This window comes from Nanorana parkeri, unplaced genomic scaffold, assembly GCF_000935625.1.
Source record: "Nanorana parkeri isolate BGI_ZX_2015 unplaced genomic scaffold, ASM93562v1 scaffold490, whole genome shotgun sequence".
NCBI classification, from domain to species: Eukaryota; Metazoa; Chordata; class Amphibia; order Anura; family Dicroglossidae; genus Nanorana; species Nanorana parkeri.
Window position 1 is genome coordinate 547,783 of NW_017306758.1, and position 27,982 is coordinate 575,764.

At 45.2% G+C, this 27,982-nt stretch overlaps 1 protein-coding gene across 1 annotated transcript in view; it reads right to left on the reverse strand.

Annotated features, from left to right (window-relative positions):
• The window catches only part of LOC108790637 (large neutral amino acids transporter small subunit 3-like), a 213,740-nt gene that overhangs the window by 142,843 nt on the left and 42,915 nt on the right, over positions 1-27,982 (reverse strand). Inside the window, exon 3 of the mRNA XM_018560943.1 lies at positions 15,109-15,164. Within this exon, the coding sequence (XP_018416445.1) occupies positions 15,109-15,164 (56 nt within the window). The remainder of the gene's footprint in view (positions 1-15,108; positions 15,165-27,982) is intronic.

Below are 27,982 nucleotides of genomic sequence, written 5' to 3' on the forward strand. Positions count from 1 at the left end.
AACTCGCGCTGTCTGTCCGGAGTGGCTCGTGGCACCGGCAGTATCTCTTAGAAAACTACCGTGGAGGTCCTTTCCTTCATCCTAGCACCTAGGTCTCTGAACTCCTGTTTTAGCACATTCCAATTTCCTCCTATTTTGTCATTGGTGCCGATGTGCAGTTGGTTTACAAAACATCCCCAGAAATGTCACATCCTGCTTCTGTGATTAGCTGACTAATTTTCCTAGAACTCTGCACTAAGATAGAAGTATAATTTCAGGCATTCCTTGCAATATGAGTTTCATTTGAGAAGATACTCCCTAGGGGCAGGTTCACACTATTTTCCAGACCAGATCTGGTCCGGAAAATGGTGTGAACTTTCCTGTAGTTCCAGTGCATTCCAGACCAGACAAAATAAGACATGCAGTATTTTACATGCAGTAAAAAAAAATGTTTTTAAAGAAGCAGTGGTTTTAAAGTGACATTAAAGGCAAAAATGTTTTTGCCTCAACACAAAGCACTTACCTTAAAGGAGAACTATGAGATGAGTGATTTCCACTCAACTCATAGTTCTAAGCCGACCTGAAGTCGGTATCCGGTCCAGGTGTGGCGTCTTAGTATACAGCTCGCGGTATACTGAGCTTAGGGTAACGGGAGGACGCTAGTTTGTGTCCTCCCGTTACCCTAAGGAGAACTATGGGGAAAAACACTGACCCCATAGTTCTCCTTTAAATCAGGGATGTCTAAACTGCGGCCCTCCAGCTCTGGTGGAACTACGAATCCCATGAGGCTTTGCAAGATTCTCACAGCCACAGACATGACTCCCGGAGAGAGATGCTTCATGGGATTTGTAGTTTCACCACAGCTGGAGGGCCGGAGTTTGGGCATCCCTGCCTTAAATTATGTCTCTTAATCCGATCATCTTCCTCTTTCCTGTAGGTTTCAGCCTCCTCTCCAACGTTGCGGCGAGTCTCTGATCCAGCGTTGACTCCTCTGTAATTGATGGCGCTTCCTCTCCCATGGTGTCTGCATGTGAGTGCACGCGTCCATAGACTTACCTTGTGTCTCTCCTCTAATCCCGGCTGAAAATGTGAACTGTGCATGCGCCCGCCCCAAGATGCTTTGCGGCCGCCCGAGCGGTTTCACATTTTCGGACGGGAGCGCGCAGGGAAGATACAGGTAAGTTTAAACAGCTGTTAAAGCGTTTTTAAAAAAATACTTTTTGCATAGATCTACTGCTTGCTAGCAGTCGATTTATACAAAAAAGCTGAGGGTTTAGAAACCCTTTAACATCACTTAAAGGTTAACAATAAAAATGAAAAATTCCTTCAAATATTGTGCCTGGTGGGTCCCCTTTAACCTGCCTGTAAAGTGGCAAATCTGTATGATGTACAGAACCTGCTGCAGTAAAACTGACATTTCTAAAGAAAAAAAAATGATTTTTTTTTTTAAAGCGTGCAGTTCCCCCTTCCAGACAATATCAGACCCTTTAGGTCTGCTAAGAATGTTAGGAGAGCAATAATTCTAGGGCCAGTATTTTGGGGTATCTCTAAATTGATGACCTGTGGGGGCTTTTAAAGCGTCTTCTATGGACTTTTTGGGGTACTGTGGTTTTTCACCGCTTTACGGATGCACGCAATTTGTAACCTGGGCATGTTGGGTATCGTTTTACTCGTTGTAACCTCATCTTTTATATTTCATTAAAAAAATGGGTATTTTGTTGTGTTTTGGGGCATTTAATTAAATTTTTCACTAAATATTGGGGTTTAATAAGGAGTTGTGCTAATATTGCGCAACATAAAAATTTGTAACTACCACCATTTTATTCTATAGGGTCTTGGCATTCAGAAAATATATAATGTTGGGGGGTTTTAAGTAATTTTCAGGCCTAAAATGTGGAATATAACATGGGTACAAAAAAATGAAAAAAAGGCCTGTCATGAAGGGGTTAATATGGATGCACCGATACCGATACCTATTATCGTTACCGATAGAGAGTATTTGGGTGAGTACTCTTACTCGCCCAAATGCTCTGATACCTTCCCCAAAACCGGAACTTCCGGTCAGACGGAAATTTTCTTCTGACCGGAAGTCCAACGAGGGAACATGGAGCAGACTTCTTGGCCAATCAGAAAGCCGGGTGGTGGGTAATGACTTGCCTCCCGGCTTCCTGATTGGCCGGGAAGCTGGCTCGATGCTGATTGGCTGGGAAGCTATAGGAGCTATATTTAAGCAGCAAGTGGAAGAAACAGGAAGAATGGCAGTTGATCATGCACTAGGGGTTAGATAGAGAGTTGTGTGAACAGGTGCAGCCTTAACATCTGTAGTGTGTAAATTATTTAAAGAATAAGTTTAGCTTTCTGACCATGTTTCATGTTACACCCATACTTAGGGTGTAACATGAAACATTGACAGATTGCAACCTACCCACCCCCAATTACCTGAATCACAGGGTTCTTCTCCCTTCAGGCCACTGTTTATTTTTGGAAATTGCACAACTGTGCATTGCTCAGCCCACACAGCAATGTCATCCATCCACAGGATGGAGGAACTACAAGTCCCGTCTGCCATTGTTGCAGAGGAGCTTGTAGTTTCAAAGGAATACAAGTGTGGCGACATCACTGCACTTGAAGTCCATTAACTCTGCCTCCTGTCCATGTTACTGCATGACCATACCTCTGTACGGGCATGGACTGGAGGAACTGTCTGCAGAAGCCAGAGCATTGCACCTGAGATCTATTGATCACGGTTGCAATGCTTTACTGGTTTCTATGCTAACAAAAAATAAATAAGATAGATAAAACAGGAAAATTGTATTTCATGCTTACCACACTTTTCCTTTCCTGACTAGCTCCATGTCAGCACACAAATGGATACAGGCTCCGCCTCCTTACCTATCTGGTAGGATCGCAATCCCCAGCAACCTGCATTACGTAACGTTGCTAGCAACTCCAGTTGGGCGGGATTTGTGCTGCCATGGAGCTAGTCAGGAAAAGAAAATTGCGGTAAGTATGAAATACAATTTTCCTGTTTTCCCTGACAGCTCAATGCCAGCACACAAATGGAAAATTACTCGCAACACAAGGGAGGAAATGCTTGAACAAGCGGCAAATCCCATATTCGCAAAATCAGTTTTCCTGGGGGTTTTTGTGTTACACATGTGTATATATTAGAGGTGCACCGAAATAGAAATTTAAAAACCGAAATAAAAAAATTATCAGGCCGAAACCAATACCGAAAATGTTTTTATTTTAATTTTTTCACATTTTTAAATATTTTATTTTTATAAACTTTTAAATTTCTTTATATTTATTTTCTTTTTTTATTAAATATTTTTCTTTTTTAATTTACTTTTAGGGGCTTTGGGGAAATATTAGGGGTCTAAACAGACCCCTGATATTTCCATTTTAAAATAGAAAAAGAGATTGAGAACATAGTCCTCAATCTCTTTTTCTGTATCCCCTGTTATCAATGAACAGGAATCCTCTATGAGTGTTCCTGATCATTCATAACTTGAGAATATAGTATGTTTACTATAACCACAATTATGAATGAACAGGAGTGGATATAGATCACTCCCATTCATTTATAACTGAGGATATAGTACGCATACCATATCCTCAATTATCTACAAACACTCAGCGATCACTGAGTGTTTGTAGCCTGCTCTCCTCTCTGACTCACACTGTTATGTAATGTATTCTTCATTTTTTAAAAAGAAAAATAAAGAAGTCCCACACTGCACATCCATTGTCAATTACATCATCCCAAAGGGCCTGTTATGAATTTTGGGGAGAACTCCATGTTGCTTTGTTTACAAGCAAAATTATCGCGTCATGATTGTTCAGTTCGTTAACGACCAGTGATGTGATAATCCCGTCATTCAGTACAATGAACACTGGTTCGTGAAAGGAGCAGCGCTCATTGAGTTAATGCTGTTGATGGGTCCCTCGGGGTCCTCAACAGCAGATTAGGTGGTCACATTCCTGGGAGCATTATGAGAGCTGATCGCTGAGATCGCAGAGCCGTGACAGTCACAGAGCCAGCAGCAGCTGTGTTTGTAAACTGCTAGCCAACTGTGGGTTACAAAAGGAGATACTGTATTTTACTCAGAGATAATAAGTAATAAAGTTCCTGTAAATAATAAAAAAAACCCTCAATGCCCTCTAGTTTAAATAAATAAATAACAATTAAAAAAAAGTATTTCAAATTTTAAAAATAGGAAAAAAGTTTTTTTTTATTTAAATATGTTTGATAAAAAAATCGTAAGGCACTATAGTGACAAACTTACCACATTCTAAAATTGTTCCACACTAAAATTGTATTTCACTCCTTGTGTTGTGTGACCTATAACTCCCAAAATAAACTGAAATCCCAGACATAGGATATACCCTATAAATCAGGACAAATAAAATATTTTTTTTATGAATCACTTTCTGTTAGCTACACTAATTATCATTGCCAATGCTGTGAAAAAAAATGTTTTCAAAGTTTTTTATTTTATTTTATTTATATATGTCACATCAAATTAAAGCCCATTTTATCCTATAAAAATGTTATATAATGTGTAGTTGCAATGCATGAGGAAGATGGAAATTATGGTTAACCACTTGAAGACCAGGGTGTTAAACCCCCTTCCTGTCCAGGCCATTTTTTAGTATTCAGCGCTGCAGTACTTTGACATTTATCACCCCAATTTTTTTAACTAAAATATAAAAGATGGGGTCACATCGGGTAAATAGACACCAAACATGTCAAGCCTTAACCACTTCAAGACCAGGTGTTTAGACCCCAGCGCTTGCCTGCAAAATATGACCACACCCAAAATTGCCCATAGGAGACGCTTTATAGTGTGATCAGTGATTAGTGGCCCTATAATTATTGCTCATTATTGCTCACGAGCCGACATTCGCGCAATGGGCGCAATCATCGTTTTCGCACGTAGGTGTACCCAATGCATGTCTGCATGTGTTTGTGGGGGCGGGGGACTTTTACATTTTTTTTGTTTTTTTTTAAATTATGTTTTATTTTTTTATGCTTCTTTGATTTTTTTAAACTTTTTTTTTTACACATAACTTTATTGCTATCACATAGGGGGCTAAGAAATACTGATCTTCCTCTGATCCACGGTGACAGAGCTGGCATTCCAGTCCCGACCCACACCGTGCACAGTGGATCTTGGGACCGGCAGCGACGGCAGCAGGGGGGGCGGGGGCGCACAAAATACAAGCGATCCAGCAGCTCTACAGCTGCCAGAACATTTGTATTTAAACAGCCATCACCGGCTGTTTACATTTTAGGTAGTTTTCCCAATTGGGCGTGCACAGGGTGCCGCGCACATGTGGGGGCGGGGAAGGACGTTTTAAAATGCCCACCCACATCTACAAGGCTCCCATCCGGCCGTTTATGTAAGGCTGCTGGACAGGAGTTGGTTTAAAAAACACATCGCAAAAATGGCAAAATTGCTAAATTAGGGGCAACTACATGGCAGATAAGGTTTAATGCTGAAAAATGTAAAGTAATGCACTTTGGGGTTAAAAACAGGCAATCAGGGGGGGCGTGGCCTGGCAATGGAGACGAGAAGACGTGTCTCCCTCGAGCTCTGCATCTCCCGGCACCGGCCTAATCTCTAGCTGATGATACAGTACCTTTTGGATGTCTCGGGTGCAGGGGAGTCAGGTGTGTCTCAGGAGCTCCCGACAGTCTGACTTGGCGGATTTCTTCGCCCCCGCGGGCGCCTCGAGCCGACCTGGGGACACGCAACTCATGGCATCTACCCGCTCAGCAACTGCAGGCCCCACTCCTTCCAAGGTCCGGGGTAAAGTTACAGCGCTGCCCCTCGATGTGGAGGATTGGGTGCGCGATCGGCGCCCATCACCGATCCCTTCGCCAGAACTCTCTATGGCTACATCTGGGACCGAGGTAAGCGAGGGGGGAGACTGGAGAGAGATTCTCCCACGTCTCACCGCGAAAGGCGACCTGGAGGACATGGCTGCACGGATAGTGGCGGCCCTCAGGCAGGAGGTGCAGGAGATTGGGCAGAGGGTGAAATCCCTAGATGGTCGGGTAGCTACAGTGGAGGAATCTACCACAGCCCTCACACAGCGAGTAGCGGCCCTGGAATCGGCCCAGTCTGCCATAGGCACCCAGATGACCACGGCATTTCTCCGCCTAGATGATGGCGAGAACCGCAACAGACGTAACAACTTACGCCTGAGGGGCATCCCTGAAGCCACCATGGGACGGGATCTTCGCTCCACGGTCGTAGCGATTCTCAACCAATACCTGGACAAGCCCCCGGCGTCTGAGATGGAACTGGACCGGGTACATCGCGTCATGGGCGCCCGCGCTACAACTCACACCAACCTTCCACCACGAGATGTGTTATGCCGGGTGCACTTTTATTCAATCAAGGAAGAGATCCTGAGGCAAGCCTGGCATAAGGGGCCTCTAGATTTTGATGGCGCACAGGTTCAAATTATGCCTGACCTCTCTAGACATACCCTCCGCATGCGCAGATCTATGAGGCCTTTGCTGGAAGTCATTAGATCTGCTGATGCCTCCTATAGATGGGGCCACCCATTTCACCTCATCGTGAGGAAGGGAGACTCGTCATTTTCTCTGCATCGCCCTGCACAGCTGCCAGACCTGTTCGCCTTCCTGGAAGCGGAGGTGATACCGATCCCAAGGAGTTGGTTTAAAAAACACATCGCAAAAATGGCAAAATTGCTAAATTAGGGGCAACTACATGGCAGATAAGGTTTAATGCTGAAAAATGTAAAGTAATGCACTTTGGGGTTAAAAACAGGCAATCAGGGGGGGCGTGGCCTGGCAATGGAGACGAGAAGACGTGTCTCCCTCGAGCTCTGCATCTCCCGGCACCGGCCTAATCTCTAGCTGATGATACAGTACCTTTTGGATGTCTCGGGTGCAGGGGAGTCAGGTGTGTCTCAGGAGCTCCCGACAGTCTGACTTGGCGGATTTCTTCGCCCCCGCGGGCGCCTCGAGCCGACCTGGGGACACGCAACTCATGGCATCTACCCGCTCAGCAACTGCAGGCCCCACTCCTTCCAAGGTCCGGGGTAAAGTTACAGCGCTGCCCCTCGATGTGGAGGATTGGGTGCGCGATCGGCGCCCATCACCGATCCCTTCGCCAGAACTCTCTATGGCTACATCTGGGACCGAGGTAAGCGAGGGGGGAGACTGGAGAGAGATTCTCCCACGTCTCACCGCGAAAGGCGACCTGGAGGACATGGCTGCACGGATAGTGGCGGCCCTCAGGCAGGAGGTGCAGGAGATTGGGCAGAGGGTGAAATCCCTAGATGGTCGGGTAGCTACAGTGGAGGAATCTACCACAGCCCTCACACAGCGAGTAGCGGCCCTGGAATCGGCCCAGTCTGCCATAGGCACCCAGATGACCACGGCATTTCTCCGCCTAGATGAAAGAATTGACTATTTTTTCCCCAGACATGGGGACCTGACTAGAGTTGTATCGACTTCCATAGGGTCCCCGTTTCTCTCTGATCATGCCCCGATCCAGCTATGCATGGACCTCTCAGCTCCCACCTCGAGGAGTTCCTCATGGAGGCTTAATGAGTCCCTACTGGAAAACCCAGCTGTATATGCAGATCTGACGACTTCTCTGACGTCCTACTTCTGCATAAATGCTACTGATCAGGCTGACCCACTGTCTGTGTGGGAGGCACACAAATGTGTTTTGCGGGGCATCCTTATTCGGCATGGTGCGAGACTGAAAAGGGAATGGAATGCCCAAATTGAGGCCCTGCTGTGCCGCCTACGCAGACTAGAGGTTTTCCACAAACAGTCACTGGCAGTGGCGACCTAACGGGACCTCGTGCAGGTCCGGGAGGAGCTGAATACTCTTCTGTTTGTTCGGGTGAAGAGACGGGCAATGTGGGGTAGGAGGTGCCACGAAAGTTATGGCTCCCTATCCAACTTGGCCATCAACTGGTCTAAGTCGGCGGCTCTGAATATCACGCTGCCACAGGTAGAACAAGACGCGATCCGGGCCATATTTCCCTTCAAGTGGGAAGATCACCCTGCCCAATCTGGGGACGCATATCATGGCAGATTTGAACGCACTCTACGAGGCAAATTTTGCTCCCCTCTTATCGCAGATCAAACAAGACTTAAAAGCGTGGCAGGCCCTGACGGTGACGTGGTTTGCACGCTGCAATGCACTAAAAATGGCCATACTCCCCAGAATACTGTTTCTGATGCAAGCGTTGCCCATCCGTCTACCGCAGGCCTTTTTTTCTTGCATACGCAGAATGTTCTTGTTGTATGTTTGGGCGAACGGAGTGCCCAGAATTGCCAGACGCCTCCTTACTATGCCTAAGTCGGTGGGTGGGATTGGGCTTCCAGATGTCCATCTGTACTATAAAGCAGTACATCTTAATAGGGTTGTAGACTGGTGTTGCCACTCCGCCCTTAAACAATGGGTACGCATGGAATTGAAGACCGCCCCGCTCCCAGGCCTTCCGTGGCTCTCGAACCCAATGCCCACATCTTGCTCCCAACATCCCACGATAGGTGCCACTCTAAGGATTGTGAGGACGTTGTTCCGCACCTCCTCCATCTCCCCGTTCCCCTCCCCGCTCACCCCGGTGATAGGGGACCCAGACTTCCCAGCGGGGATGGAAAACCGACGCCTCCGCACTCTAATTGATCTCGGCAAATTTCGGGTACGGGACTTTAGAACGGGGGGAGGTTGGCTGGAGACACCCGCACTGCAATCTCTTCTGGAGCCACCCCTGGATGTTTGGACTACTTACCAACTCCGACACTTCCTGTTAGCTATCCCTGTCTCGCTGCAAATTGACAGACCACAGACTGCATTTGAGGACATGTGTGGAGGGGGAGAACCGGTCCGACACGCACTATCCCAGACCTACAAGTTGCTAGTTGCCCCCCCACTGGACTTCGCCCCGCAATTTTTAAGGAAGTGGGAAGCAGACCTGGGTACTACATTTACCCCGCACCAGAAAGACACGATGGTGTACTTTGCACTCAAATGCTCGATAGCGAACAGATTTCAGGAACAGGGATATAAGATCCTTTCCCGATGGTACAGGGTCCCACACGTCTTACACAAAATGAGCCCCAACATTCCGGAGGAGTGCTGGAGGTGCGGCTCTGCAGTTGGCACAATGCTACATATCTTTTGGAGTTGCCCTTCCCTGACTAGATTCTGGACAGCGGTAAGAGATATAATCAACACACTGGTGGCTCCAGCATTAGTGCATTAGTGTAGCAGGAGGTGTTCCTGCTACACATGACCAGTCTCTCGAGACGCAAATACAAGGCGTCTTTATCAATCCACTTGCTTAATGCTGCCAAGGCCTGTGTCCCGGCTCTCTGGAGGTCGGCCCAGGCCCCATCCCTGCGCCTTTGGCTCACAAAGGTTAATGAGATTCACCAGTTGGAGGATCTCACGGCCACGATTCCCAACACAGAGGAGAAATTCCGACATACCTGGAGAGCGTGGACGCATTACACCACTACTGACGCTTACCTCCGGATCATGACCCCAGAGGGGAGCTCTTGAGTGCTGACCCCTGCATGAGACTTAACTGTCCTAAGACATGGGTAGAATCATTGCCCGGTATGGAAGCATTGGCTCCAGAGGTTGCTACCCCTGGGGGGGCCACTGGGGTAGGCAGGGGACCCTTCCTCCATTTGTTCCCCCCTTTCCTTCTACTTTCGTACTTACCTTTCTCTTTTTCTTTTACCTTCTCTCTCAACTGTTCCTCTTCTACAAATCCTGGTGGACTACCACCCAACCGCCATATTGAACCATAGATAGTTGCTTGGAGATCATGGCTTCCGCACTCGGGACCCTAGGTCCAAGGGAGGCCATGCTCCCCTTCATAGACATGATCCTTCGCACGATTGCCACTTGGAGGGCAACGGATAATGGAACACAGCGAGGAGTGGTTGGGTCAGGCTAACTGATTAGTAACAGCTTTGGTGTTAGCAACCGGGACCGAGATGTTTTATTATACCATTATGACTTGTACCATATCGACTTGATTGTAATTTTGTTACTTGTTATGATATGTACACTTTTACTTGAAGAAAGTTCAGAGGGCTGCCTGCGTGCAGCTTTATGCATACCGTATCTGTATCACCATATGTTTTTTGCACAATAAACATAGATTTAAAAAAATTTGTGGGTCATTGTTGACCACAGATTGAATAACAGCACGCAATGCCAGGCTGCAGCAAACAAAGCTAGCAGAGTACTGTCTTGCATTAAAAATGGAATGTTCTGTAGAGACAAAGCAATAATTTTGACACTTATAGATCACTGGAGTATGTAGTTCAGATTTGTCACCAGTCCACCAAACAGATGTCCTTGAGCGGGAGAGAGTCCAGATAAGAGCAACAAAGCTAATTAAGGGGCTGGTGGATCAAAGCTATGAGACAAGGTTGCTAAATTTAAATTTGTTTAACGCTGGAAGGGAGGAGATTAACAGCGACATCAGCAGTAAACTTTTTACTGTAAACTCCTTAAATTGGTGGAGAAAAGATTTATCCACAAAGGGCCCAGGGGCTTCTTTTCAGTTAGAGTGGTTACATTTTGGAAATCTCTGCCACAAGCAGTGGCATCTGCAAAGAATATTGATTCATTCAAAAATCAATTACATACAATCCTCGGAGACCATAATATACAGGGGTACAGGTACTCTTAAATACTAGACAACACAGGGACTCATATACACACGCACACACACAGACACAAAGGTTGAACTTGATGGACCTGTGTCTTTTTTCAACCTCAAATACTATTTTACATATGCCCTGGTCCCCAGAAGCAAAACCATTTTCTGAATATGTGTCACTAAGGGGTTAAAGTGAAAGGATTTTTAAGCTATTTAAAATGCAGATTAAATCACTTGCAACGGATGCTGCTACATGTTGCTTAAAAGTTCTAGTTGCCTACAGAATCAACTTGTCCCTCCACAAACACAGGGTACCAACAGGGTAAGCCCCTACCCTACTCTATGCTCCCGTCTGTATCCTCTCTTCTCCAAGCTAGTAGAGGGAGGAGAGAGAGAGAGTGGTAGCCAAATGTTTAGAAACATGATGACTGTAAGGGCTTTGCCAAAAAACGTAAATAAACACTTTGCCGGGCAATGTATATATGTTTGATCCAGATTCATTATTAAAAAAGTATTAAATGTTCAATACTATAACTGCTTGCTGTCCGCCTGTTGTAATTAAAGGGCTGGATGGCTCGGACTTGAGGGTGGGTGGATGTTTTTAAACATCTTTTCCCACTCGGTGCCCCCATGCACGAGTGGGATCAGGAAACTTTGAAAACATTTTTTACAGCAAGTGATGGCTGTTACATACAAGCATTTGGGCTATCCTGGGCTCTGCTGTCCTCCATGCAGACTGGCATAACGGGTCTGTTTACATTGATCAGAGGGAGATCAGCACGCTTCCAATAGCTGATCTCGCCTCTGATCGCTGAAATCAGAAGCAATGTGTATTACATCACTTCTTGTTTCAGCTTGTCATTTCTCTGGCTGCTGTAGCCGGAGAAGAAGCTGGTGATGCACGATCTGTGATTGATCAGCTTCTTTGGGGTCTATAGGTGACAATAGGGACAATAGAACCCTGATGTTTTCATAAAGAGGACTATCTGTGCTAACACATAGGGGGCTTGTTAGTTTGTTAGCTTGATAACAATAAAGTTACGTAATAAAAAAAGTTTTACAAAATTTAAGTCGCATATAAAAATTGAAAAAACACAATTTTTTTCTGAAGTCCCCCACCTCTACGTAAGCGCATATACAACCACCTACATACAAAGTAACTACATGAGTAAATGACGATGGCACCACACATGTTATAAACCCACTTGAAGGTTGGAGTGCGAGCAATGATTCTTGGACTATCATTTACTGTTAACACTAGAGTAATGTGAGGTAAAAGCCTTTGAAGTATCGCCTATGGCCAATTTTGGGTATGGTAGTTTTATGCAATTTCACGGGCGCACACAATTTTAAGGCTTGACCTGTCTGGTATCTATTTACCCGATGTGACTAAAGAAATGTAGCAGAATACATTTTGGCCTAAATGTATGAAGAAAGATTACTTGTTTGGAATGTTTCATAACATTTTTCAGAAATGTCTGTACTTTTTTTCTTTATATAGTAAAAAATAGAAAGCCCAGTGGTGATTAAATACCACCAAAAGAAAGCTATATCTGTCTAAAAAAAATGATATTAAAATCATTTTGGTACGGTGTTGCATGACTAAATAAATGTGAGTCAAAATACCTTAGTACTGAATACTGAAAAATGGCCTGGACATGAAGGGGGTTTAACACCCCATTCTTCAAGTTGTTAAACAGTATTTTTTTCTTTGTAAATCTCACTTTTGCTTTATTAGTTTGTATAAATTGTACATAAGCACCACTTCACAGGCAGGTTCAGGGTTTTTAATGTTGCCATTAATACATTATTAAAATCACTGTTCCCTGCCAAATGAAATTTGTTAAAAAAAAAACTAATTTGCCTGGGTATGTATGTATGTCTATGTATGTCTTCCACATGTCCTTTGTTTAACAATCCCTTGTCAATTTATCCTAGAAAATGGGAAAAATATTATTAAAGATTTGCCTCACATTGACTTCAAAGGGGTTTGCAATAAAGTTCAAAATTGGAGAACTTTTCAGCATGTTTGCTGAACGCGCCTGCTTCTAAAGGGTTAAATTGAATTTTAACCCTTTAGTGAATGAGTAGGGGTACAAGTAGAACCCGCAGAACCCCACAACCACCGAGTCAGGGTTGTGGGGAAGAGGCCCTTGTCCCCATCGGCATGGGAACACCCTCCCAATGCCGAGGGCATGTGGCCTGGTGGAGCATTGAGGGGGGAGCCACTCAATCGCCCCCCCTTTCCTGCCCTGCCGGGCCTATGCTCGAATCAAGGGTCTGGTAAAAAATGTAGGGGGACCCCACGTTTGTTTTTTTCCCATTTTGTGGGGTGGGGGTTCCCCCTTAAAATTCCTACCAGACCTAAAGGGCCTGGTATGTATTGTGGAGGGAACCCTACGCATTCTTTTTTTTTACTTGGGGGGACCCTCCTAACATTCCTACCAGACCTAAATCAATTGGGGGGGAACCACACGCTTTTTTTTTCTCTTCTGCAGACTGTTAAAAAATGTATTTATTTTTTTAATGCCACTTTGCTGCAACATGTGCCAGAGTTCCAGGAAGTAAAGTAGTAACCTGCCCTTAGTTAAAATGGCCACAGTCAGAAGACTGGGGAAGAAAAGAAAAATAAGGTATGCAAAAAATAAAAAGCCTGCAAATAACTAGAAGTGTCTGTTTGTACATTGTCATTACTAAAAATTTCTAAAGGTGCTATTGTTATTTTGAAGATATGGGCAAAGTTCCTTTTTAGGGAAAACAACAAAAAAAAGTGAATGTTACCTAAGTATAGAGTTTTTTTTTAAAAATATTGCTTTATTTTAAAATTCTGTCACCAGCTTCTCATAGACTTGAGTAAGTGTCCTTTGTGCAGGCTCAGTCAACCATACAAGTTGATAAAAAAAGAGGAGAGGGTGGGTAACGGGAAGAAGCTTATCATGGGAGCAGTAGTTGTCAGAACATGTTTTAGATTAAGATTTGAATTTCGAATAAGATAACTTAAAACAAAGCAAAAAAATGGATTGGGTGACTAGCATCTTGTGTCTGAGTGTAAAGATACTTTGGAACTCGATTAAAAAAAAAAGAGAACTTAGGTTAACAAGACAAAAATAGGTTGAATGACAAGAAAATAATTGTTTACTAAACATTAGACAGCATACAAACTGACAAAAATGACATACCTGATTGATCATATCCAGCAAGAGCCATTAGAGCACAGGACAGAGCAAAACAAAAGCTGTGGAAAGTGACAGGGGATAGGTTTACATAAAATAGTGTACTTCTACATCAAACCAAATAATAATTTGTTTTTAAAATAAGAAAAAACTGTAAAATTGAACATGCCATTTAAAACTGATACTTTGGGGCTTATTCACATGACCAGTTTGCCCCATATGCCACCAAGAATCAGTATTCCTCTTTAGCAGGTATTCACAGGTATGTACTGTTTGCACCCAGAGTCGCTCATCTGTGCCTAATCACATGTAACCACGGGGGATGAGGTTCGCGTAAAAGTGCCCACACACCTTGCGATAATCGTACGATAATCGCTGCAAATCCCGTGATCGTACGATTATCGTAAGGTGTGTGGAAGCCGTGCAACCTCTACTACTGTAAGCGACCTCTACGTTCTGAGCCTGATGACGGGGACCCAACGTGGCCCCGAAAGTACTTGTGATTTTGAATGACCGTTGTCATTAAAATATATTGAATCTACTTTTGGAGTGCTGGTGACATCTTTTGGAATTACTACTTGACTACACGGTGCCTCCGTGGTCGCTACAAGCACCCTATTACAGACATCATCTCCTAGGAGATCCGGTAAGGAGTGCAGGAAGATACACACAATTCTCTACTACTGTAAGGTCGCACGACTTTTATCTTAGGAACATGTTCGAAAACCCGTCGAGCATCGTATGATGTTCGGCGGGTGTGTAGCATGTTCGTAAGATAAAAGCCGGACGGGCCGGTGTGCGCAAGCGCACACTGCCCGTTCGGCATTGCGGTAATCGGAAGCCCGCACCTCAGGGGGGCGCGGCTTGCGATTATCGCAAGTACGATCTGCCTGTCCAAGATAGGCAGATCGTACTTTTTTTTATTACCTTACAACCATCGCAAGACAAAAGTCTTGCGATGGTTGTAAGGTGTGTGCCCAGCCTTAGCCACCAAGTTGGGTTTGTGGCAAACTTTGCATGTTCACACAAATGGAGAACTTATGGGCAAGTTCACCCAGGCACCAAAAGATAACTTGCCCATAATAGCCCATAGATCATTGGTTCGACCTCATCTGGAGTACGCGGTCCAGTTCTGGTCACCAGTACTAAGAAAAGATGTCCTTGAGTTGGAAAAAGTCCAGCGGAGGGCAACCAAACTAATTAGGGGTATGGAGGAAGAAAATAATTGTTTACTAAACATTAGACAGCATACAAACTGACAAAAATGACATACCTGATTGATCATATCCAGCAAGAGCCATTAGAGCACAGGACAGAGCAAAACAAAAGCTGTGGAAAGTGACAGGGGATAGGTTTACATAAAATAGTGTACTTCTACATCAAACCAAATAATAATTTGTTTTTAAAATAAGAAAAAACTGTAAAATTGAACATGCCATTTAAAACTGATACTTTGGGGCTTATTCACATGACCAGTTTGCCCCATATGCCACCAAGAATCAGTATTCCTCTTTAGCAGGTATTCACAGGTATGTACTGTTTGCACCCAGAGTCGCTCATCTGTGCCTAATCACATGTAACCACGGGGGATGAGGTTCGCGTAAAAGTGCCCACACACCTTGCGATAATCGTACGATAATCGCTGCAAATCCCGTGATCGTACGATTATCGTAAGGTGTGTGGAAGCCGTGCAACCTCTACTCCTGTAAGCGACCTCTACGTTCTGAGCCTGATGACGGGGACCCAACGTGGCCCCGAAAGTACTTGTGATTTTGAATGACCGTTGTCATTAAAATATATTGAATCTACTTTTGGAGTGCTGGTGACATCTTTTGGAATTACTACTTGACTACACGGTGCCTCCGTGGTCGCTACAAGCACCCTATTACAGACATCATCTCCTAGGAGATCCGGTAAGGAGTGCAGGAAGATACACACAATTCTCTACTACTGTAAGGTCGCACGACTTTTATCTTAGGAACATGTTCGAAAACCCGTCGAGCATCGTATGATGTTCGGCGGGTGTGTAGCATGTTCGTAAGATAAAAGCCGGACGGGCCGGTGTGCGCAAGCGCACACTGCCCGTTCGGCATTGCGGTAATCGGAAGCCCGCACCTCAGGGGGGCGCGGCTTTCGGATATCGCAAGTACGATCTGCCTGTCCAAGATAGGCAGATCGTACTTTTTTTTATTACCTTACAACCATCGCAAGACAAAAGTCTTGCGATGGTTGTAAGGTGTGTGCCCAGCCTTAGCCACCAAGTTGGGTTTGTGGCAAACTTTGCATGTTCACACAAATGGAGAACTTATGGGCAAGTTCACCCAGGCACCAAAAGATAACTTGCCCATAATAGCCCATAGATCATTGGTTCGACCTCATCTGGAGTACGCGGTCCAGTTCTGGTCACCAGTACTAAGAAAAGATGTCCTTGAGTTGGAAAAAGTCCAGCGGAGGGCAACCAAACTAATTAGGGGTATGGAGGACCAGAGCTACGAGACAAGGCTACTAAATTTAAACATGTTCACATTGGAGGTGAGGAGATTGAGGGGGGATATGATCTCCATGTACAAAATGTTCAATGGTGGCAGCAACATTAGCGATAAACTGTTTAAAATTAACTCCATTACAAAAACTAGAGGCCACCACCTAAAATTGATGGAAAAAAAATTCCAGCACAAGGGGCGAAGGGGGTTCTTCACAGTAAGATCAGTTAGGGTCTGGAACTCACTGCCACAGACAGTGATTTCAGCAAAGAATGTGGAATTGTTCAAGAAACTTTTGGACGATTTCTTAAGGGACCGTAATATACAGGGGTACGGGTACTCCTAGAATGAGATCCTAATAGGTTGGACTTGATGGACTAATGTTGAACGTATTCAACCTCAAATACTATGTAACTATGTATGTAACTATAATGCTGTGCCTTACCTGTAAACTCTGTTTGGATGAAACATTATGGCCAATAATAGGGCGTTGAAAATGTGCCAGCCCCCTCTCTATAAAAGTTAGCTCTCCCAGCATTCTTCTGTTAGTGTATGTTGTGAGTAGTGAGGGCCAGCTGACAGGTTTGTGAAGGAGAGACAGATTGTGCTAGTAGTACAGTGTAAAGGTGCCCATACACCTTACGATTATCGGACGAAACTTTTCGTCCCATGATAGAACCGTCGTACGATTTTCGGACGACGGCCCCATCCTGCCCCGATTATCGCAAGGTTCAATCAGCGGTAGTTAGAAAAAAACACCTGGACGACTTGCGGTAATTGAGCGCAATTATGTTCGTATGCGCAGTGTTATTCGTACAACTTATGATGGACGGAGACGCCCCCAACCATGCGAACATCGTACGATCGACCAAAGTTTTCAAACATGCTTGACCGTCAAAAGTCGTACGATTGTACAGTACTATCGCTCGGGCACTACATTCACACGTTACGATTGTCGTACGAAAAGTCGATCGCATACGATTATCAAACGATAATCGTAAGGTGTATGGGCACCTTTAGTAGTGTGCTAGCATAGATTTATAGAGCTCTATATTCAGCGCTGCATATTGCTGCTGTTACATTATAGTGACTGCAGAGAGTGGAGTTTTTACCCCCTATATTTTTTGTTAGGGGTAGTTTTTTTTTTAAGTGTACACTTTATTTTCTGGCTTCTATTGTTTTGATGTTTGGGGTTTAGGTAGTAGTTTAATTTTTTTAGGTATATTTTTCTAATATTTTGATATGGACTTTTTGAATTTTTCAGCACCATGAACTTGTTAGTAAGTAAGGGTTAACAAGCTGCCCTTTGTTAGCAGAACATCTCTGCACAATATTGTGGTCCAGTTCACTGCACATAATCACCGCAGTGTCGAGTACACCAAAGCAGCATCTTTAACCCTTTTGCTGGCAAAATATTTTTTTGCACACGTGTTCTTATCCACATTTTAGCCCGAAAATTACTTTAAAAAACCCACAATTATATATTTCCTGAAAGCAGAGACCCTGTAGAATAAAATGGTGGCAATTGCAAATGTTTATGTCACATGATATTAGCACAATTCTTTATCAAACCCAAAATTACAGTGAAAAATACACTTGAGTTAATTTTAGTGCACAAAAAACACTATGTTTTAGGGGGAAAAATTGTATTATAATAACACTACGGTTACATAGTCATGTTCAACCTATTGCGTGTATGCATATGATTCTGCATGGGTATGAGTCCCTGTGTGATCTTGTTTTTAAGGGCACCTGTACCCCTGTATGTTACGGTCTCTGAGGAAATTGTCCAAATGCTTTTTGAATGATTCCACACTCTTAGCTGAAATCATTGCCAGTGGCAGCGAGTTCCAGACTCTAACCGCTCTAACTGATAAGAACCCCTACTTTCTGTGCTCGATCTTCTGTACTGGAGGGCAGGCTCCATAAAGAGAACCTGTCACCTTCAAACACCTTGTGCTTAAATCTTTTCTCCACCAATTTTAGGTGGTTGTGCCGAGTAAATAGATATCCAACATGCCAAGCTTAAAAATTGCATGTGTGGCGGAGTGCCCCTTTATTCAGTGACAGGTGCAGGTGCCTTTAACTTTGGAAAATTGCGGCCTGAGGGCGTGACTACAATGCTATTCACTGCAATGGACCGCCACGCCCCCTCCTGCCCAACAAAAAAGTGAGCCGGCCGCAATGCGAGGCAGTGCGTTCTGGCCAGAAACAGGCCGGAATGCACTGCATCTGGTATGAACGAGGCCTAAGCCCCAGTCACTGGTGAGGACTTTTTTGCAGTCCGTTTGGAGAAACTGTCCTTGCAGTGGGGTGGCCCTACCTTCAGCAACCAAAACCTCCTGACCGAAGTTATCAGCAGCAGCGTCTGTGAAGCCGGAGACAGCAGCAGATCCACTCAGCTAACAGTCTGTATGAGAGGCTGATCTATCCTTTCTACAAGGATTCGTGAGACTATTTCTTTTTGTTCTTTTCCTCTCATTAGTTTACTGAATTTTGAAACTTCTCTGCCATCTAGTGGCCATTTGAAGAACTGCTCTATAGTTTCATTTGTTCTTCTAATCCTGTTTCCTTCACTGTTTATCTGAATTTTTTTGTACTGCACTCCCCTTGTTAATTTTATGTCCCCTGTGCAACTAAGGTCAAATTTTTGTTTGTAAAATAGAAATTGCATATAACCACTGGTCTGATCATTTGGCTGATACCTTTACACAACACTTAGCGTCACAAACAGGGTCAGGCAGTGGTAAGGGGAGCAGCACGACATCATAGCCAGTCGGCTGCAGCTCTGAGGGAGTTACACTTCCTATTGCTGGTGGGATTGCTACCACAACAGCTGTCCAAGTATACAGGACCAGATAAGGATTTAGATGACTAGATTAGGAAATTGTGCAGCTTGATCCAGTCATATATGGTTCCACCTACACAGCAGGTGGATCTGGCCGTTAACGCCCTTGAAGAGGAAGCAAGGAAGTTCATCTTGCACCTTCCAGCAGAGGACCAGGATTCCCTAGACAAGTTAATCAGCCCATTGGAAGCAGTGTTCACCCGAACCATTGTTATAGGGGACCTTAGGGCTTGCTTCATCATTAGTAAGCAGTGAGTGGGAGAATCCATTCTGCAGTATGCGCTGGAACTGCAGGGAGAGGCGGCTCTCTAATTAGGAGAGTTCACTGTCCCTCAGACGATGCTGAGGGCCGGATGATCGTTTGGAAAATGGGGGGCGTGGCTGTGGTGCCGCACCGCAACACCCACTCCCGTCCCAGAACAAAGGGGGAATGTTAGTGAGCAATTGCTGTGCGTTCCAGCAACTGCTGCTCTGGTGTGAAGGGTATATATAAATATTTTTTAACAACTTCTTTAATAAACAAAACATTGTTTTAATACAATTAATTTCTCTTAGCCTGGAACATGTACTAGCATGATTTGTTATTATTTTCTACAGCTCAAGTATTTATTTATTACAATAAATGGGCATGTAGACTGCCCTGTCTTACCTCTCTACAGCGGCGTGCAGCTTTGGGAGAGGCAGGGAGATGACATCACTTCATATCCCAGTTCTCTTCTTATTGGCCGCCCTACAAGAGCCTGTGCTGGCGTGCACCCAAAGTTGGAGGGGCGTTACGCTGCTAAAGGAAGCCTGGCATTTGGTTTGCCTCGGTATGGGCCCTGAGATGAAAGGGCGCAGCCACGCAGGCCGAACACAGAAGCTGTAAAGCTTCCGGAACAGCCTGTGTGTCTTCCCTGACACCCAGGCGGGGCCGGCGGAATGACGATCTCTCCCTGGACCCGGCCGATTGATTGCTATACGTTGTTTAGGGCGGCTAGTCCTATTTTAACCACTTGAAGACCAGATGTTTAGACCCCCTTCCTGGCCAGGCCATTTTTCAGTATTCAGCGCTGCAGTACTTTGACTGACATTTATTCCATCATGCAACGCTGTACTGAAATTAATTTTATACCATTTTTTGGGAACAGATAGAGCTTTCTTTTGGTGGTATTTAATCAACACTGAGATTTTTATTTTTTACTATATTTCGGGAAAATTACTGAAAATTTTGAAAAAAAAAGTAGTTTTTTTACATTATGTTAGGAAACATTTATTATCACCCAATTTTATGGTAAAACATAAAAGACGGGGTCAAGTCTAGTAATTAGACACCAAACATGTCAAGCTTAAAATTTGCACGCACTCGCGAAATCGCATAAAAAAAGATACCCAAAAGTGACTATAGACGTCGCTTTAAAAGCTTTTACCGCTCATCAGTTTAGTGTTATCAGTGATTAATGGCCCTAGAATTATTGCTCTCACTTTGACGTTCGCGGCAATATGCAACATGTGCGGCGTAATGGGCGCAATCGTCGTTTTCGCAGGTATGTGCACCCGACGCATGTTTGCATGGGTGTATGTATAGGTGGGGATTTTTTTTTGGGAAACTTGAATTTTTTTCCCAATTTTTTTTCCACTTAACTTTATTGCTATCACATAGGGGGCTAAGAAAAACCCCTATGTGATAGCAAACGATGTGACAGGTCCTCTTTCTGGAGACATCAGGGGTCTCCAAGACCCCTAATGTCACCTAGGACCCCCGAAGAAGCTGATGAAGCAGAGATCTGCTTCATCAACTTCTCTCCAGCGTCTGATGCTGGAGAGTGACACAAGAATGCGGAAGTGATGTAATATACATCACTTCCGCATTCCTACAGCGGAGAGGGGCCCGGAGGGAGATCGTGAACCAACCTCCCTCTTATCCCCTGTCAGAGAGGCACTATGCTGGTCCCAGGTTCGCACCGGGCACAGCGGAACCTGGGACCAGCATGAGAGCGGGAGGGGGGGCGCGGAGGGAGCGATCCTTATCGCAGCTTATACATGCGGATCGCTTGTATGTTAACAGGCATCGCTGCCTCTTTTTAAATTTATGGTATTTCCCGCTCGCGTGCGCAAGTGGGAGCGGCTGATCTAGAGAGCTCCCGGCCGTCCGTTTTATTACAACGGACGGCCGGGAGGTAGTTAAGGTAGGGGCCTGGAGCTGCAGCTCCCTTAATCTGGCCTTGATACCTATGGCAAGGGTCATGTGGCCGAACGGGCCGGGTCAAGGACCCTGGCGGGCCGTAGTTTGAGGACCCCTGATGTAGAGCCAACTTGCCGGGCTTCTAAAAGCTTCCTGGTTTCCATGGCAACGTTCTCTGGGCTGCTGCACACATACTGCGGGAATGCCACACTCTGGATACTGCCTTTTCTTTATGTAACGGGGAGCTGACCAGTATACATTGTTTTATAACACTAGTTTGGGGCTGGGGTCTGTCGTGCATTGGTTCTGGTCTGCGCTCTGCCGTGCGTTGCTTCTGGTCTGTGCTCTGCTGTGCGTTGGGCTCTGCAGTGTGTTCTGGTCTGCGCTCTGCCATGCTTTAGGATCTGCTGTGTGCGGGTTTAGGTCTGTGCTCTACCGTGCGGCTGTTCCGGTCTGTGTATGCCGTGTGTTGGTTCTGGTCTGCACTCTGCCATACATTGGGCTCTGCCATGTGTTGGTTCTGGTCTGTGCTCTGCTGTGCGTTGGTTCTTGTCTGCGCTCTGCCATGTTGGGCTCTGCCCTGCATTGGTTCTGGTCTGCACTCTGCCATGCGTATGGCTCTGCCATTTGTTGGTACTGGTCTGCGCTCTGCCGTGCATTGGGATCTGCAGTGTGTTGGTTCTGGCCTGCGCTCTGCTGTGCGTTAGTTCTGGTCTGCGTCTTCCGTGTGTTGGTTCTCGTCTGCACTCTGCCATGCATTGGGCTCTGCCATGTGTTGGTTCCGGCCTGAGCTCTGCCGAGGAGCTCAGGTTCGAGGAGCAGTTAAACCCATCTACTGCCCAAAAGACCATACTACATCTCTGAATGTCAACAATACAATCACTACATATCAGCATAGGCTGTTGTATTTCCAAAACCCCTTCTCAACAGCATATGTGTTGCTATATGTATGACATTCAGCTTCTCTCGAAGGAAACTGCGACAATCCTTTGGCAATGGCTTGGTGAGTGCATCCGCAGTCATTTCTCCTTATGAGCAATATTACATTTCGATAATAGCTTGCTCTTGAGTGTCACTTAGCAGATGATACTTCACAGCGATATGCTTGGTTCTAGGGTTGACTCTTTCTGATTGTGTCAGCTTTATACAACCCTGGTTGTCTTCAAAGATTGGGATGGGGTTTGACATGTCTGTGCCCATGTTCATTAAAAGCTGACGGGGTGCTGCAACTTTTCTAGCGAGTATGCCGACTGTTGCTGCTATGTCTGGTCTTGTCACAGTAGCGATGTATAGTAGCTTTCCGATTGCTCTGCGCTACATGCCATTGTTGGGTAGAAAGTTTTCTGCTTCATTGCTCTTTTTGTAGCCTGGTTCCATAGGTGTTTTTACTTCCTTTTGCATCTTGCATGTGGAATTGTTCCAAAGTTTCTGCAATTTTCTGACTTTGGTTGAGAAGATACAGTAGCTTCCATCTCCTTCTCTCTCTATTTGAATTACCAGATAGTGACTGTTTCCTAGCTCATTAATTTCAAAGTTTTTTGTTTTAGTTTGTGAACTATTTGACTATAGTCCCCTTCTTGTTCAAAAAACAGAACTCGTCCAGCGGCGGAAGTGCCTGGGTGAAACGTATTGGGTGCGTTCCACCTGCCGCCGCAAGTCTTACAATGCAGTGGCCGGAAGGTCCCCAGCGGCGGAAACATCAGTGGAATGCACAGCGTGCGTTTCAACACCGCCACCATGGACCTGCACCATTTAGGAAAGGGCTCACAGGGACTTCGCCAACTGAAGGAGGTAGAAGAAGAAGGCGGACAGCAAGAACTTTATCCCTGCTAGGTAGGCACCGTGCTCAGATCCTGACATGTAGGAGGAAAAAAAAGGAACGGCAAGCCAGGGGACTCTTTCAGCTTTTATGAGTTACGATCCTGATTAGGGGAGGAGGGAGGGATTAACCCATTCGTGTGCTGCCATGGAGCTGACAGGAATCAACATAAATAAGAATGTATATCCATCTGTCTTCTTGATTCCTAGAATAAAGATAGGGATCTGTTTTGCTTCTTGTGAATCCCTCTTTCGTGAGTATTTCATTCACATACGCATTCCACATTCTTGCAGATTGCTTGAGTCCGTAGATGCTCTAAGGGAGTTTACACACTAGGTTTTGTCCTTGCTCAAACCCTGGTGGTTGCTTCATGTAGAGATCTTACTTAATGTCTCCATATGGCAAAGCAGTTTTAACATCTAGTTGTCTCACTTGCATGCCTTTCCCGGCTGAGATGCTAAGGAGTGTGCTGATAGTGGAGTGTTTTACGATGGGAGAAAATGTTTCATCTTCGTCTTCTCCAAATTTCTGGGAGTATATCTTGGCAACTAATCTGGCCTTGTATTTGTGGATATTTCCTTCTGCATCAGGCTTCACCTTAAAAGTCCATTTGCTTCCTATAGTTCTGCCATTGAAGGGAAGCTCTAAGTGTCCACGTTTTATTTTCTTTGAGTGATTTTATTTCTTCTTTTGCTGCCTGTCGCCATTGATTGGCTTCACGTTTTGGTAATTTTTCTAAGTCATCCTACAATATTGGTCCGAGTATGCTGTGTCTTAGCAGTGTATGACAGCTTGCAGGCTGGTATTCCCTTTTTTGCGTGCATGAATCTTCTAATTTCCGGTTGTTCAGCAAAATTTAACATGGAGTTTGACTTATCCATTTTGAGTCCCACCTCTTTTTCTGACTCCTGTGTGGCTTCAATCTTTTCTGCTTCCTTTGCTGGTTTATTTGCGAATTTACTTCACAACTTCCCAGGATCATTGATTCTGGTGATGGGTTCTCATCGGAAAAAAAGCTGCAGCGTATTGTCACTTTGTCAGTCGTTGAGTTTAGGATTCTATATCCCTTACTTTGTTCACTATAGCCCACAGGAATACCTTCAATGCCTGTGTTCTCCAATTTGGATTGCTTCTCCTTTGGAATATAGCCGTAAGTTTTATAGCCAAACACTCTGATGTGCCCTAGGCTAGAATTCGATCCATGCCACATTTCAAATGGGGAGCTTTCAACGGCTTTTGATGGTAGTCTGTTCTGTAGGTATGTTGCAGTCATGACTGCTTCTGACCTTTTTAGGTAGGTTGGCATCTGACAGCAAGCATCTGGCCATTTCTGGCCAAGAGTGTGATTTTTTTTTTTTTCCATTCTGCTACACCATTTTGTTCAGGAGTGTATGGTGTGGTTGTCTGGTGTACTATACCTTCTTTCTTCAGATATGATTCCACTTCCCTACTGATGTATTCCCCTCTGTTGTCGGTGTGCCATATTTCCGTGTTTCCGTTGGAATTTCTTGCTGGGCATAGCTACAAACGCTTGAAGTTTTTCTGATGTTTCATTCTTGTGCTTCATCAGATATATGTTCCTGCTGCCTGATGTGGGAGTTTGCATTGGTCCCACACATCACTGTGTATGAGCTCCAAAGAGTGGGTGCTTTTTTTTTTTTGAGTGGCCTGTGGAAGTGGGGTACGTGTGGCCATTGCTGCCATACAGCATTTGCATGTCATGAACATTTGGCAGGGCAGTACGGTTATTTCTTGTTGTAAGCCTCTTTTTATAATGTCCTTTATGGTTTCTGGGTTTCGGTGCCCTAGTAGTCTGTGCCATAGGTGGATATATTTGTTGTGTGTATTATGAGTGGGTGTCTTGACTTGTTCGTCTGCGGTAATTAGTCTGTTTATCTGTTCTTCCAATTTTCCTTTTGCGAGGATTTGCTTATTGTTTCGGATTGTACATTCATCACCTCTGAATTGAACTATTGAACTATGAAACTATTATTAGCAAGGGTTTACACTGATAGAAGGCTTCCTTCTAGGTCTGGAACATACAGTCAATTTTTCACAAGGATACTCTGCTTGTCCCCTGAAGGTGGATACAGTTCAAGAATCCTTGACCTTTACCTTCTGTAGTAATACTTTACCCATTTGCTAGGAAGACTTTGTCCTTTGCACTGAAATCAATTTCTGTTGTGTATACCATCTGCGTGGTATACTGTTCTGAATCACTTTAAAAGTAGCTCTCCATGATGTGCCTGCAGTTTCCTATGTGGCTGCCTTAGCTCTTTCTCTTTTAGGTGCCTCTCTATTTCTCTGCTCTGATTTACAGATTGAACAGTCCTTTTTGAGATGACCACTCTTTTTACAGCAAAAACACGCTCTGCTTTCTTTGTTTTGCTTTGCGCTCTCCTGCATCTTAAGGGCTTTTTTTTTTCTTTATTATGCATATTTTCTTTCCTTCTGCCATATTCATCGATTCATTTTCCTTTGGCGTATTCTAGTGTCCGTTCCTGATCAGGTCTGGTTTCTAAAGCGTTAATAAGCGCACTCTATGACTATGCAAGGCTGCCTAGTGTCAAGGTTCCACCCTGACTTTACTGGTTTGCAGCATTCTGGCTTGGCTGCCATTTCACTCACCTGTGTTTCCTTATTTGCCTAAGCAGACTCTGGAACGTTGCTCACTACTCCTAGGCTCCCTCTTATGGCCAGACAGGAGAGCATAATCTGAACGTGTCAGATGGGAGTTTCCTGTCTCTGAGTGATGATGTCACCCCACTCACTATATATGAACCACTCAGTCCAGTCTGACCTTGCCCTTGCGTGGTCTTCCTGCTAGTGCATTCCTGCTGCTCTGAGTATCCTGATTCTGTGTATGACCAAGATCCTGGCTGACGTTCTCCTCTGGCTCCTGCTCCTGGCTTGTTCGTGACAACGCTGATTTCTTGGCTCCTGCTCCTGGCTTGTTTCTGACTACGCTGATTCCTGTGTTCCTGACCTGGCTTGAATGACTACACACTCCGGCTCCTGACTCTGGCTTTTTCCGGTTTATAATTCTGCGTGCTCCTGTAGACAATGTTCGTTATAAATATTTTAACTAGGACCTTTTGCTTGTCTGGTTTTCATTGAGCTCTGACATTATGCAAAGGCCATAAATCCGGGTGGTGCTAGTGTAAACCCTAGTCCCCCTACATTGCAGACTATTTTTACCAGGCTTGATTCGCAGGATCAAAGAATGGAGCGGTTTGCTCATGCCCTGCAGACCCTGCTCTCTCACATGGCTCATTTGGCCCAGCTAATGTTTCGCCTCTGGGCCCTGCCACTACCCCTGCTGGTCCTTCCGTTGCTCCTAAACCTACCCCTGGAAGGGGCATGTCGGGTCAAGCTCGCTTACCCCAACGCCAAGGGGGTGACCGCAATCATTGCCTTGGATTCCTGAACTAGGTGGGAATCTATTTTGAGTTGGTTCCGCAGGCATTTCCTGATGACAGGGCGAAGGCCGGGTTCTTGATATCCTTATTGACGGATAAAGCATTAGCCTGGGCTAATCCGCTAATCCGCACCATTATTTTCAACTACCCAGAATTTGTGGCCTCCTTCAGATGGTTATTTAATGTGCCAGCTCGATCCCTCTCTGCTGCTAAACAGCTTATGTCCATCCGGCAGGATGGACATATGAGAACTGTAGCCGAGTATGCCATACGATTCCGTAACCTAGCAGTAGAGGTAGGTTGGCATAATGAGGCACTGGTGGCAGCCTTCTTCCATGGGCTCTCCGATAATATCAAGAATGAAGTGGCTGCTAAGGAATTGCCTAGCGATCTGGAGGAGCTAGTGTCATTCCTGATTCTCATTGACGCCAGATTCCGTGAGAGACCTCGTTTAAAGAGCGCCTGCGTAGGCCTCTTAACAAGTTGGCTCCCTCGTTTTCCTCCCCTCCCACACCTCCCTCTCCATCCTCACCATCTGGTGAGTTGTCTACTGGAGATATTGAACCCATGCAACTGGGAGTTACATGTTTGTCCAAGGCTGATAGGGCCTTTAGGAGATGGGAGGGGCTATGTCTCTACTGCGGCCTCGCAGGTCATCTTTTGTGGTCATGTCTCACATGGCCGGGAAACGCTTGTACCTAAGACTCCATAGGGGTCGGATCTTAGGTGAGGTTTCCTTGACCCCAGGGCTCCTTAAAGAGAAGCATCTGGTCACTGTGGTACTCTCATGGGCAGACTCCTCAGTTACTTTAGCTCTGACTCCGGTGCTGCGGGTATGTTTATTGATGCTTCTTTTGTCTCTTGGAGTCTGATACCCACACAACTTTGTACCACTCCGTTGGCTATTGAGGCCATTGATGGCAGACCCTTACAGCCTGCACTCATCACCCTCCAGACCGCTCCACTTACCATGGCTGTAAGGGCTTTACATATGAGACGATCCAGTTCCAGGTGATCTCCTCCCCGCACTTTCCGGTGGTTCTGGGTTATCCGTGGCTCCAGACCCATAATCCCAAGCTCGATTGGGGAAGGTCTGAGATTTTGTCCTGGTCTTATCTATGTTCTGCCAAATGTTTGTGAAGACCCACGAGATTCCTATGTACTGCTTCTGTCTCCGAATTGCCTGAAGAGTACAGGGAGTTCTCGGATCTGTTTGATAAGGTTCGGGCCAGTACTCTTCCTCCTCACAGACTGTATGACTGTGCCATTGATCTTATCCCTGGGTCTGTCCCTCCTCATGGTAGAGTGTATCCTCGCTCAGTTGCGGAGTACAAAGCGATGGAAGAGTATGTCTCAGACTGGGGCCGGATTCTTTTTCGTCAAAAGAAGGGAGGGGAGCTTCGACCATGCATTG